We start from the raw sequence: 13,289 nt of genomic DNA on the forward strand, positions 1-13,289 counted from the left end.
AACAGAGTTTTAGAACATAGCACTTCATTCATTGACAATTTATTTTTCGACCAAACTTCATTATGTGGTTTGGATGTAAAGGAAAAAATATTATTTTCTCAGCATGGTGTTCAAATGTTTATCATAATAATTAAGTTTAAGTAATGATAGATTAACACATAACTCACTCAGAATGTTTTGAAAGACATCACAGAAAGAACAATTTGATTGAATTTGGTAGACTGACACTGTAGATGAGAAATAAAACTCTTTCTTCGATAGTATATTCCTAAAACCTTCGGTACTACTGTTTCCTCTAAGTTATATGAGGGTGTACTCAAACAGGAGCAGGGAGATAGGACAAAACAGGGTATCAGAGCATTTTGTGCCACAAAAAGGAGAGAACAGCCCATAAACTAGAGCTAAATCTATTTTATTAACATTACTGTAAAATCTTCCCTTATTATTTTCTTCCCATCTTATAAAAAAATAAAACACTCCAAGAACAAAGGCCGAATAGTACTGAGGTTAGTAAATAACAAACAAATAGAAAACAATGGCATACACCTATGAGATTCATTTTAGAGATGATAGCAGCATTATGACTGATTCAAATCATCTGTTATGTAATTCAATAATTAGTTTTATACTCTGGCAGTGAACCTGATAAAAGAAAACTGCTGTTGCACAGGACTTGGTGTGCTACTTCCAAAACATAGTTTTTATTATATTTTTAAACTTTTTCATCTGAAATTTGTTGCACAGCAGACAACTATCTCTGATGTGACTAACAAATTGTCATTTTGATTCTCTATATGAGTAGTTTAGTTAGTCCACAGGTAAGACTGAAAGGAAATTTAAATGCAAAATTGGAAAAATTACTGTGATGGAAACTAGTAGATGGGAACAGAAATATGGGTTGAGAAAAAGGGTGAGTGGGGGGCAATTACAAGACACTAAAATACATACTTACAACCCCGACTGCTTCCATGGCAAAAATGACAATGCTGAAGAACTGAGGCAGGCCATAAGGGTGGCCAAAGTGCACACGATCCCAAATAGATGGTAGGTCCTGGACCAGATAATACACTGTAATACCCAGACCAGCACCCATGAATAAATTGGCAATCATGGATATTGGCGCAAGCCATTTCAGGTTGGGTACAAAGCCAAGCAGGAGAAGTGGTGGCAGTGTTCCTGCTATGTACCAGCGTTGGTCTATTGTTGAATTAGTGTGGTGCTCCACTACCTACAAAAATAGAGACAGCCAACTCAATATCTTCTATTAATTGAAAGACATACTACAAATGTTCCACGTAAATTATGCTAAAATCATAGTACCAATGTATTGATTGTAACATGAGTCTATTTTAAGAAATTATTAAAATTGAAACCTCGATACTAAATTTTTACATATTTCACTCTGGTTCTTGTTCCTTTCCACTCTGCTGTAATTTCCCTTCATTTTCTCTACAGTTCACTTTCATTAAAATAATCACAGAGGATTGCAAAGTATAAGACAAATAGTGGAGAAAAAAAATCACATATTTAAATAGTGCTAGTGTTTGTAGACTAACAATGCAAAATTTTCTGTAATAAATATTCATCCTTTGCATGGATGACAAAGAATTGCGACTTGATAACATTGTAACAGGAACAGAAACCAGATGGCAGTTATAAGAGTCGAGGGACATGAAAGGGAAGCATTGGTTGGGAAGGGAGTGCGACAGGGTTGTAGCCTCTCCCCGATGTTATTCAATCTCTATATTGAGCAAGCAGTGAAGGAAACAAAAGAAAAATTTGGAGTAGGTATTAAAATCCATGGAGAAGAAATAAAAACGTTGAGGTTCGCCGATGACATTGTAATTATGTCAGAGACAGCAAAGGACTTGGAAGAGCAGTTGAATGGAATGGATAGTGTCTTGAAAGGACGATATAAGATGAACATCAACAAAAGCAAAACAAGGATAATGGAATGTAGTTGAATTAAATCGAGTGACGCTGAGGGAATTAGATTAGGAAATGAGAGACTTAAAGTAGTAAAGGAGTTTTGCTATTTGGGGAGCAAAATAACTGATGATGGCCGAAGTAGAGAGGATATAAAATGTAGACTGGCAATGCCAAGGAAAGCGTTTCTGAAGAAGAGAAGTTTGTTAACATCGAGTATAGGTTTAAGTGTCAGGAAGTCGTTTCTGAAAGTATTTGTATGCAGTGTAGCCATGTATGGAAGTGAAACATGGACGATAAATAGTTTGGACAAGAAGAGAATAGAAGCTTTCAAAATGTGGTGCTACAGAAGAATGCGGTAGCGTTCTCGCTTCCAACGCCCGGGTTCCCGGGTTCGATTCCCGGCGGGGTCAGGGATTTTCTCTGCCTCGTGATGGCTGGGTGTTGTGTGCTGTCCTTAGGAAGTATTGAATAGGATTGGGGAGAAGAGAAGTTTGTGGCACAACTTGACTAGAAGAAGGGATCTGTTGCTAGGACATGTTCTGAGGCATCAAGGGATCACCAGTTTAGTACTGGAGGGCAGCGTGGAAGGTAAAAATCGTAGAGGGAGACCAAGAGATGAATACACTAAGCAGATTCAGAAGGATGTAGGTTGCAGTAGGTACTGGGAGATGAAGAAGCTTGCACAGGATAGAGCAGCATGGAGAGCTGCATCAAACCAGTCTCAGGACTGAAGACCACAACAACAACAACAACATTATAACAAAATCCATAGTAACTATCCTCGTTCAGTATAGTATGACAGAGGTGGCCACTGAGTACAGTGTGCAGCACATCTTGCTATTTTATATAAGGTGTGGGGGTTCATATCTGGGTATAGCTATCTTTATTTTTGCTTACTAATTTTGTTCTGTCCTATAATACTGCAGTACTGTTTCTTAAACCATGCACACCCATAAACTGTGTAGTACAGTATTTTAATGATGAGGAAGCCTATGATTCATCGGAAAAATGTAAATAATTGTGAAGAGTAAGCCTGTTAGAAATTGCCTGTTGCAGGACAGAAATAACTATAAAACTAATCAATATAGAGAAATTAACCCTTTACTATGTGTGAGACTTCTCATGCATTGGGTGTTGAATACTGATAAATTCTTGCCATTTCTCAGATTTTTTGGTGTTTTGGGTTTTGGACAGGCACTGGGAGGGTTTAAGAACATTTATTTAAAATATTTACTCCAGTCCACAACAACAATATAGTCTCACAGCAAAATAGGAAAACACGGATTAAAAAAAAAAAAAAAAAAAAAGGGATGATCAATGAAAATCATCTGTTAGATCTACGGCAGACTGAATAGAATGGCACTGGTCTATCAAAAGTACTGTTGCTGAAACCTTGAACTTTATTTTGAAACAACATCTATTGGATTTATAGAAAACTACAAACAGTATCACAAGACTGCCAAAAGGGTTCAAATCACAAACTGAGATGAAAATTGTCTACAAAAACATTGTAGCACTACCTGTTGGGCTCAAAGTAAATGATATGGAGTGGCAAGACCCTACTAGTAGCACTATGATCAAATGATGCTTTTATTTCACCACAACTAAAAAAATAAACAAATGTATGCTGCAAAACTTTTGTAACCAGTGCACTGCATTACATGCACATTGGTACCACTGTAGCAATCAACTGATCTTAGGGCAGCATGCTTTAATTGCTGTGCCAGTCCATAGCTGTCAAAGGCTTAAACAAAATTCATATTTGAGCAACTCAGAATCTGCTCATCATATACTCTACAGAATATAAAATATGACTGCCAAAATGTCAAACTTCATCGGTCAACTATAATACTATGAATAGTCTCACCATTGCAACAGGTCTTTCATGACACATATATTGTCTTCCCAATAGAAGTTCAGAACTACCTCCCTGCACCTACACACCCTTAGTGATTAGCTGCAAAAACTCTTCACATCATAGCTGCATCTGAAGATACAACAGCATCACTGATGCATAAGTTTCTTCACATTCTTAGGTGGAGTAAAAAATGGTTATTCAACTGTCTCAACAGAAAGACACTCAGTGGATTTCAGTCAAGTGAGTGTGGAGGTTGTAAAATATCATAACTGTTGAGCCATTTCCTGGGGTAGGCTCTCCTTAAATACCTCTACATATTGCTTCACAAGCCTGAGGGTGTAACATTGTGTTGTAACCATAACCTCTCCTAAATATGAAATGGAATATTTTGTAGCTCATGAAGTAAACTGTTTGTGAGGAATACATGCAACACATTTCAAAAGCTTCTATTCTTTTTTTGTCTAAACTGTTTATTGCCCACATTTCCCTTCTGTAGAAGGCTACACTCCAGATAAATACTGCCAGAGAAGATTTCAAAACACTTAAATTTATACTCAGTGTTACAATTTTTTTTTTCAGAAACAATTTTCTTAAGATTGTCAATCTCCATTTTATATCCTCTCTAATTCTGCCATCATCAGATATTTTTCTGCATGGACAGCAATAGTGACAGTTCCTAATCTGTTTCTGTCAGTAAGACTTATTTAATTTTGAATATTTATTTCAATTTTCAAGCCTTTTGCATGCTATTCATGTCAATAGTTTGTACAAATTAAATTATACACAAAGATACATATAAGAAAATAAGACAATAATAAGATAACAGTTAACTCATATAGATTTGGGAACAGACATACAATGAGTGTAATTAAAATTAAAGATCATCTGTTGCACAATCAAAGTATTTTCTGTAGCACAAAATGCCTTATTTCTTAGCCAGTTTTGTATAACATTTCTGAAGGTTTCTTAATGAGGTAGTGTGGGCTTCTGGTGACAATGCATTCAACAGTTTAACCCTGAAATACATACAGCTATTATGAATCTTGCTTAGTTGAAGTGTGTGTTGTTTTTGTGTTTATCTTGGCTATAATGACACATTCACTATGATACTCATAGTAGTTCACCCACATTCTTATTTCCCTATTCATTACTAGACCTATTTCTACATTGTCTCTATTTCATTTTGTGCTGATAACCAGCGGTTTACAGAATGTTTACTTTCCATGTGTCATTTCTTGTTTTAAGTTTTCTAACATACCTACCTAATTAAAGAATTTAACATCCCATGCACCAGACCATAGAATGGTGGACTTGTTTTTTCTGATAACATCCTCTAGTCTAGAGTAGCCCTTGATTAGAGTGCCAAATGAGGGTGGGGGCTACTTTACCTTGAGAATGTTTCTTCCATGAGAATGTCATAATTATGAAACCATACAGAAGAACTACATGTCCTAAGTGTTATAACCTTTAATTCACTAATAAATTGCGTGGATATACAAACGTAGAAACAATAGTGAGTTTCACGCTACCAACTCTATATCTGTCACTCAACTGCCATGCCGTGACATGCGGCTGGCGCCGTTCATAGCTAGGTGGTGCTCCCGCGCTCATCCGAGCTGCGGACCGCCTCTATCGCCATGTTTGCGTACTGACGTAGCGGCACTTTTAAATCTCGTGGCACTGTCACAACACTTTTCCCCCCTTGAAAAAAAAAGACACTCACTTCCTTGGAGATACGGACAGTGCAGAGACATCCATGGCCTCTTGGGAGACCCCAAGAAGATCCCGCGGAGAAACACGAGAATATGGTCGAAAATGTCCAGGACGGAAGCCTGTGCGTGGAACGTGCCTCCTGGACGATATGATGGGTGAAAACTCCGGAGCAGCATCCATAGGTGTCGTGGACCTGGGGGTGTGCTCCAGCGAGATGGGTCCCGGAGAAGGCGGCGTCACGACTGGGGCTGGTTCCGGCGTACTCGGAAGCGGCAGCGACGTTGGCTGCAGCGACACGCACGGGAGATCAGCAGCAGCGACAGGACTGGCTTCTCGGGCTGGTGGAGGCAAAAGAAGGGGCGGTGGCACCGGCGTGGCCACAACTCGTGGGCGCATCTGGTCGTAATGGCGAACAACCATGCCGTCGTCCGTACGTATTTCACAAAGACGGCGGCCGCGAAGAGCCTTGACCACCCCTGGAATCCGTTTAGGGCGAGATCCATACCCTTGTGCCCACACGTCGGCACCCACCGAGTATTTTTCTGCACCAGGGGACACAGTACTAGGCCTGACAGGGTGAAGCAGGTGCAGTAGAGTGCGCGGTTGGCGGCCATGCAAGAGTTCAGCAGGGCTGCGATCACCCGGAGGCGTGAAGCGATGAGAACTCAGAACTTGCAACAGAGCGTCATTGGTAGAAAAATCAGTAAGGAATTTTTTCATCTGGCTTTTGAAAGTGTGGACAAGGCGCTCGACCTCCCCATTTGATTGGGGATGGAAGGGCGGTGCTGTAACATGATGAATCCCTTGTCCAATACAAAAATCACAGAAGGCATGCGAAGAGAACTGAGGGCCGTTGTCCGTGACAATCGTGGATGGAAGACCTTCTAGCGCAAAGATTTTGGACAAAGCCAGTGTCGTTGCCGCAGTGGTGGGCGACGGACATCGAACCACAAACGGAAACTACGAGAAGGCGTCAATCAACAGTAGCCAATAAGTGCCGAGGAAGGGGCCGGCAAAGTCAGCGTGCACCCGTTCCCATGGCTGCACCGGATCAGGCCATGGAGAGGGCATTGTACGGGGTGCAGCCAGTTGTTGAGCACACTGACCACACGCAGCGACCATGTGGGAGATGTCCAAATCAATACCGGGCCAATAAACATGCCTGCGGGCCAGGGACTTAGTCCGAGAAATCCCACAATGGCCTTCATGCAACAGTTTGAGAACATCTTTACGAAGAGAAACTGGCTCCACGACCCGTGGAGATGCGCCATCTGTGGCCAGAAGAACAACACCCTCACGAACAGACAGACGAAGGCGCAAGGCATGGAAGTTGCGAAGGGGATCCGATGCCCGGCCCTTGGTCCTGTCCGGCCAACCCCGTTGAACAAAACCGATCACCTGACGCAGGACCGGGTCCCGCGCAGTAGCCGAAGCGACCTGCGAACCTGTAAGTGGAAAACCCTCGACCGCACGACGTTCTTCCTTATCAATGTGGAAACAGAGTAGTTCATCTCGATCAAAAACCGGGTCGGGCCCCATTGGCAAACGCGACAATGCATCAGCATTGGCGTGCTGGGCCGTGGGGCGATAGTGAATCTCATAGTGAAAACGAGACAAGTATAAAGCCCAACGTTGCAGGCGGTGAGCTGCCTTATCCGGAAACGACGCCGAGGGGCTGAACAGAGAGACCAGCGGCTTGTGGTCGGTGATGAGGTGAAACTTAGAACCATAGAAAAAAACGCTGAACTTTTTTAGAGCATAAATGATAGCGAGCGCCTCCTTTTCGATTTGAGAGTAACGCCGTTGCGCATCGTTGAGGGTCTTGGAAGCATAGGCGATGGGTCGTTCCGACCCATCCTCATATCGATGGGCGAGAACAGCCCCTAGGCCATACTGTGACGTGTCAGTCGCCAGAACCAAGTGCTGACCCAGACGGAATGTGGCAAGACAAGGCGCCGACTGCAAATGAGTCTTCAGGCGGACAAAAGCCTGCTCACACTCGTCGGACCAACAGAAAGGAACGTTTTTGCATAACAGCTGATGCAGAGGATGAGCCACCGCCGCTGCGGATGGAATGAATTTGTGATGATAAGCAATCTTGCCTAGAAACACCTGAAGTTCTTTGACCGTAGACGGCCGGGGAAGAGTGGTAATGGCCGCCACGTGCTGACGTAGAGGACGTATACCGTCACAGGACAAATGGAAACCAAGATACACAGTGGAGGGTTGGAAGAACTGTGACTTGTCCAGATTGCACTTCAACCCAGCTGAATGCAGAACCCGAAATAATGAACGCAAATTGCGAAGGTGCTCCTCAGTGGAGGCCCCCGTGACAACAATGTCATCCAGGTAGTTGATGCAGCCAGGAACGGAAGCCATGAGCTGTTCCAAAAACCGCTGAAAAATGGCCGGCGCGCTAGCGACACCAAATGGTAACCGCTGGTACTGATACAACCCACAAGGAGTGTTGATGACGAGAAATTCCTTGGAAGACGCATCCAACGGCAACTGATGGTACGCCTCCGATAAGTCAAGTTTGGAAAAGAACTGGCCCCCAGCGAGCTTGGTAAATAACTCCTCAGGACGGGGAAGAGGATAAGTGTCAATGAGGCTCTGAGCATTGACAGTGGCTTTAATATCGCCACACAATCGCAGACTCCCGTTTGGTTTAGAAACCACCACGATTGGCGATGCCCATTCGCTGGAGGTAACAGGAAGGAGAATCCCTGAAGCTGTTAACCTGTCTATTTCAGCCTTGACAGGTGCACGCAACGCCATCGGAATAGGGCGTGCCCTGAAAAACTTAGGGCAAGCTGTAGGTTTAAGAGTAATGTGGGCTTCAAAATCCTTGGTACGACCCAGACCAGCAGAGAACACGGACGAGAATTCAGAACACAATCCATCCAGCTGTTGATACCGAATATCCTCAGATATGGGGTGCACATCATCATCAATGGAGAACCCAAACAGCTGGAAAGCATCATAACCAAACAGATTTTCAGTGCCCGCATGATCCACCACATAAAACGTGAGGGGCCGAACAACAGACTTGTAGGCAGTGGAAGCATCAAACTGGCCAACGATAGGAATTTTATGTTTATTATAAGTTCGCAGATTTCGCGTAACTGGAGACAAGGGAGGGGAGCCCAACTCCACATATGTGCGAGAATTAATGAGAGTTACTGCAGAGCCAGTGTCCACTTGCATGGGAATGTCTTTATCCAGAACACGAACAGTAACAAACAACTTATTTGTTTGAGAAAGCACACAGTTAACATCCATGTCCGATGCCTCGTCCTTGTCGACAGGAACTTTAGGGGACTGACACACAGAAGCAATGTGGCCTTTATTCCTACATGAATTACACGTGGCCCAATGTTTTGGACACGCGGCCCTGTCATGCTGTACGAAACAACGTGGACAAGAAGGAAGGGCGGAACGAACCTGTTTCTGTGGTTGCTGTTTTCGCTGCGAGCGTTGCGGCCCAACGCGATGTTGTTTACGCGAGTGAACCACCGCCACATCTTTGTTCTCCTGGGAAACAGGCAAATTGTCCGTGTCGAAAGTTGACTGTACAGTGCCTACCTCACACCACGCGTCTATTTGCGCGCCAGCAGTGTGAGACACTTCAAAGGATTGAGCGATGCTTAGAACTTCCGACAACAACAGGTTTGGCAGTTGTAGGGCACGTTGCCGAACTCTTTATCAGGAGCAAGCCGTAGAATAGCATCCCTAACCATTGAATCAGCATAAGACTCATGATGAATGTCCGTGACAAACTGACATTTCCTACTCAGACCGTGTAGTTCTGCGCCCAAGCCCGGTAAGATTGATGGGGCTGTTTACGACACCGGTAGAACGCCATGCGGGCTGCAACGACATGGGTGTTTGTTCGGTAATAGTTAGACAATAAGTCACACATTTCTTGGAAGGACAGGGAGGCAGGTTCCCGCAGAGGGGCTATCTGAGATAGCAGCTGATAGATCCGTGGGAAAATCCAAGATAGAAATAACGACTTACACATCGGAGCGTCGACAACGCCGAAAGCCAAGAAGTGTTGCCGCAACCGCTTCTCATAATCCTCCCAGTCTTCAGCGGCCTCGTCGTAAGGAGGGAATGGAGGCGGAGAAGAGGACAACAGACGATGAGTAAGCGACGTCGACAACGCCTGAATAGCAGCCGTCAGCTGTGTTTGTTGTTCAATGAGCGCTTGCAGAAGCTGTTCCATGTCTGCCCAGACACGAACGCACAATACCCCAACACTGGGAAAAAAATATCCGACCTCGTCGCCAAAAAGTGTTATAACCTTTAATTCACTAATAAATTGCGTGGATATACAAACGTAGAAACAATAGTGGGTTTCATGCTACCAACTCCGTATCTGTCACTCAACTGCCGTGCTGTGACATGCGGCCGGCGCCGTTCATAGCTAGGTGGCGCTCCCGCGCTCAGCAGAGCTGCGGAGCGCCTCTATCGCCGTGTTTGCGTACTGACGTAGAGGCACTTTTAAATCTCGTGGCACTGTCACAACACTAAGGATACATAACAGCTGTGGTTTCCCCTTGCTTTTAGATATTGCAGTACCAACATAGCAAGGCCATGTTGGTTAAAGTTTAAGGACAGATAAGTCAATCATTCAGATTGTTCCCCTCCAACTACTGAAAAGGCTACTGCCACTCTACAAGAACCATATATTTTTCAAGCAATAAAAGTAATGGTCATGAAACTGGAAAGATGCTATTTGGTACTAATCGATGGAAGGAGCAGGCCCAGCTCATAGTTAAAAGCTCTTAGGCATATATGTTAAAATACATTTTTCAATAATGCATTGTTGTTGTTGTTGTTGTTGTGGTCTTTAGTCCTGAGACTGGTTTGATGCAGCTCTCCATGCTACTCTATCCTGTGCAAGCTTCTTCATCTCCCAGTACCTACTGCAACCTACATCCTTCTGAATCTGCTTAGTGTATTCATCTCTTGGTCTCCCTCTACGATTTTTACCCTCCACACCGCCCTCCAATGCTAAATTTGTGATCCCTTGATGCCTCAGAACATGTCCTACCAACCGATCCCTTCTTCTAGTCAAGTTGTGCCACAAACTTCTCTTCTCCCCAATCCTATTCAGTACCTCCTCATTAGTTATGTGATCTACCCATCTAATCTTCAGCATTCTTCTGTAGCACCACATTTTGAAAGCTTCTAATCTCTTCTTGTCTAAACTATTTATCGTCCATGTTTCACTTCCATACATGGCCACACTCCACACAAATACTTTCAGAAATGACTTCCTGATGCTTAAATAAATACTCAATGTTAACAAATTTCTCTCCTTCAGAAACGCTTTCCTTGCCATTGACAGTCTACATTTTATATCCTCTCTACTTTGACAATCATCAGTTATTTTGCTCCCCAAATAGCAAAACTCCTTTACTACTTTAAGTGTCTCATTTCCTAATCTAATTCCCTCAGCTTTGCCCAAATTAATTTGACTACATTCCATTATCCTCGTTTTCCTTTTGTTGATGTTCATCTTATACCCTCCTTTCAAGACACTGTCCATTCCGTTCAACTGCTTTTCCAAGTCCTTTGCTGTCTCTGACAGAATTACAATGTCATCGGCGAACCTCAAAGTTTTTATTTCTTCTCCATGGATTTTAATGCCTACTCCGAACTTTTCTTTTGCATTACAGAATTTAAATTATCAGGAAGCATTTCAAATATTTCTGACACAAATTCATGTAATGACAGTCAACATTTTTGGAACTGTTTCTATGTGGTATCAGATGATGTTTTTCGAACAGGCGGTAGCTAGTCTCAAGGCAGTGTCTTTAAATTCTGCCTGCTCTATTTAGCAAAGGTTTGGGGGTGTGGCTTCTACAGAGTACAGCTCCTTTTTTATCTCCCAAAGTCTCAGATCCTTGAGCCTAGCTGTCATGCATATCATCTACATCAGTGGTAGAACTTGAGATACCTTTTGGTCCTAAGAATTACAAGCCCATATATGGTGTTTTTTTTACATTAAAACTTGCATCCTATGAGTATACGCTATTTCAGAGTGCCAGAACATTAAGGGTTTCTTGAAAGCAAGTCATTGGTATGATTTGTTGTAAGCAAATGACAGGGAACATCATACTGAATATTAAGGAATGTTTGTGTCTTGTTCATCATAGCTTGCATGTCATGAAAGACGATAATATGCTGAAAATGTATCAAAATGTATCAAAAATTCTTGGTATGATTAATTACAATTAAATGTTAGTTAATGTCATTATAGTGCAAAAGAAAAGAAGTAAAAAGACTGGGTGTGATGGTGGAATGAGGCTGTGTAATGCTGGAATGGAAACAGGAAAGGGGCTGGGTGGGTGAGGACAATGACTACTGAAGGTTGAGGCCAGGAGGGAACGTAGCACATATAACAGGGAAAGTTCTCACCTCTGCAATTCAGAAAACCTGGTGTTTGTGGGAAGGATCTATATGGCACAGACTGTGAAGCAGTCATTGAAATGAAGGATGTAATGTTTGCCAGTGTGTTCAGCCACAGTTTGTTGGTGGCTGTTCATGCAGACAGACAGACAGCTTATTGGTTTTCATGCCCACATAGAATGCAGCACAGTGGTTGCAGCTGAGCTTGTAGATCACATGGCTGGTTTCACAGGTCACACTGCCTTTGATGGGATATGTGATGTTTGTGACCAGACTGGAGTAGGTGGTGGTGGAAGGATGTATGGGACACGCCTTGTATCTAGATCTTTTTCAGGGATATGTGCCATGAGGTAAGACGTTGGGAGCAGGAGTTGTCTAGGGATAGATTAAATATATTGTGTCGGTTCAGTGCACAGTAGTGTGTTTCTAAAAGATTCTAAAACTTTTTCATTAATTTAATAGAAGTATGTTCTTCAACGTTAGATGTTATGTACATGAAAGAGATCTCTCTCATGAGCGAGTTTCTCCCATTGTGTAAACATAACATGAAATATGGATCCACTAACTGCAAGATAGTTTTGTACATCACTGCCTGATTTGATTGCAATTTGGTATTTTTTTTATTCATCGAGAAATCAGAGTCATAGCAAAAGACATATGTCGTCACAGAAATGTCTCTGCAGCATTGCATGAACTCATGAATGCCGCAGATTGAACACATAAAAACATTAAACATCTCAAGTTTAGAACTGAAAACAGGAAAAACATTAAGCATGAAGAAGCTAAGATCTCTTCAAAATTTGTACTTTTGTACAATTCATTGTGATGAAGTGTCACGAAACATGAAGTTGGTAGATAAATATGCTACTTATAGATATGATTTGGGAGTTAATTATATGGGGAATTAAACCCTAAGATTCCTTCTTTAGAGTTAACTTTTGATGTTATTTAATAGTTGAGTATGGAATGAAAAGAAGATACATTATGTATACTTTTGGATAGATTTGATATTGTACTGCTCCTGTCTGTCACCTGAAACCTTGGTTGTGATGGAAGACTGATCTGTAGCATAGCTCAAGATATGTTTTAGTGCCAATTGATAAATTTTGCAGCCTTCCCCAGCATGGAAACCATGTGCTGCACCTGGGAATGGGTATACATGTAAAGTGGAAATCTGAGTGTACATTTAGCAAAGGAAGTGAAGTAAAACAATAATACACTATGGTAATCTGTTTAGATTATACATATAAAGGCTCACTGCTTAAGTAAAATATGAACTACATAGTGCAGCAAGGGAAAAGTAGAGGTAGGTCAGAAAGAAAATGGTAATAGTTAGTTATGTGATCACAGGGAGAAGGAAATAACTGAA

The 13,289-nt window shown here is 42.4% G+C and overlaps 1 protein-coding gene across 2 annotated transcripts in view; it reads right to left on the reverse strand.

Moving 5' to 3' along the window:
* The window catches only part of LOC126184823 (proton-coupled amino acid transporter-like protein pathetic), a 359,869-nt gene that overhangs the window by 21,615 nt on the left and 324,965 nt on the right, over positions 1–13,289 (reverse strand). For both annotated transcript variants that reach the window (XM_049927406.1, XM_049927416.1), the window contains exon 7: positions 953–1,228. In XM_049927406.1, coding sequence (XP_049783363.1) covers positions 953–1,228 — 276 coding nt within the window. The remainder of the gene's footprint in view (positions 1–952; positions 1,229–13,289) is intronic.

Source organism: Schistocerca cancellata, chromosome 1 (assembly GCF_023864275.1).
Source record: "Schistocerca cancellata isolate TAMUIC-IGC-003103 chromosome 1, iqSchCanc2.1, whole genome shotgun sequence".
NCBI lineage: Eukaryota > Metazoa > Arthropoda > Insecta > Orthoptera > Acrididae > Schistocerca > Schistocerca cancellata.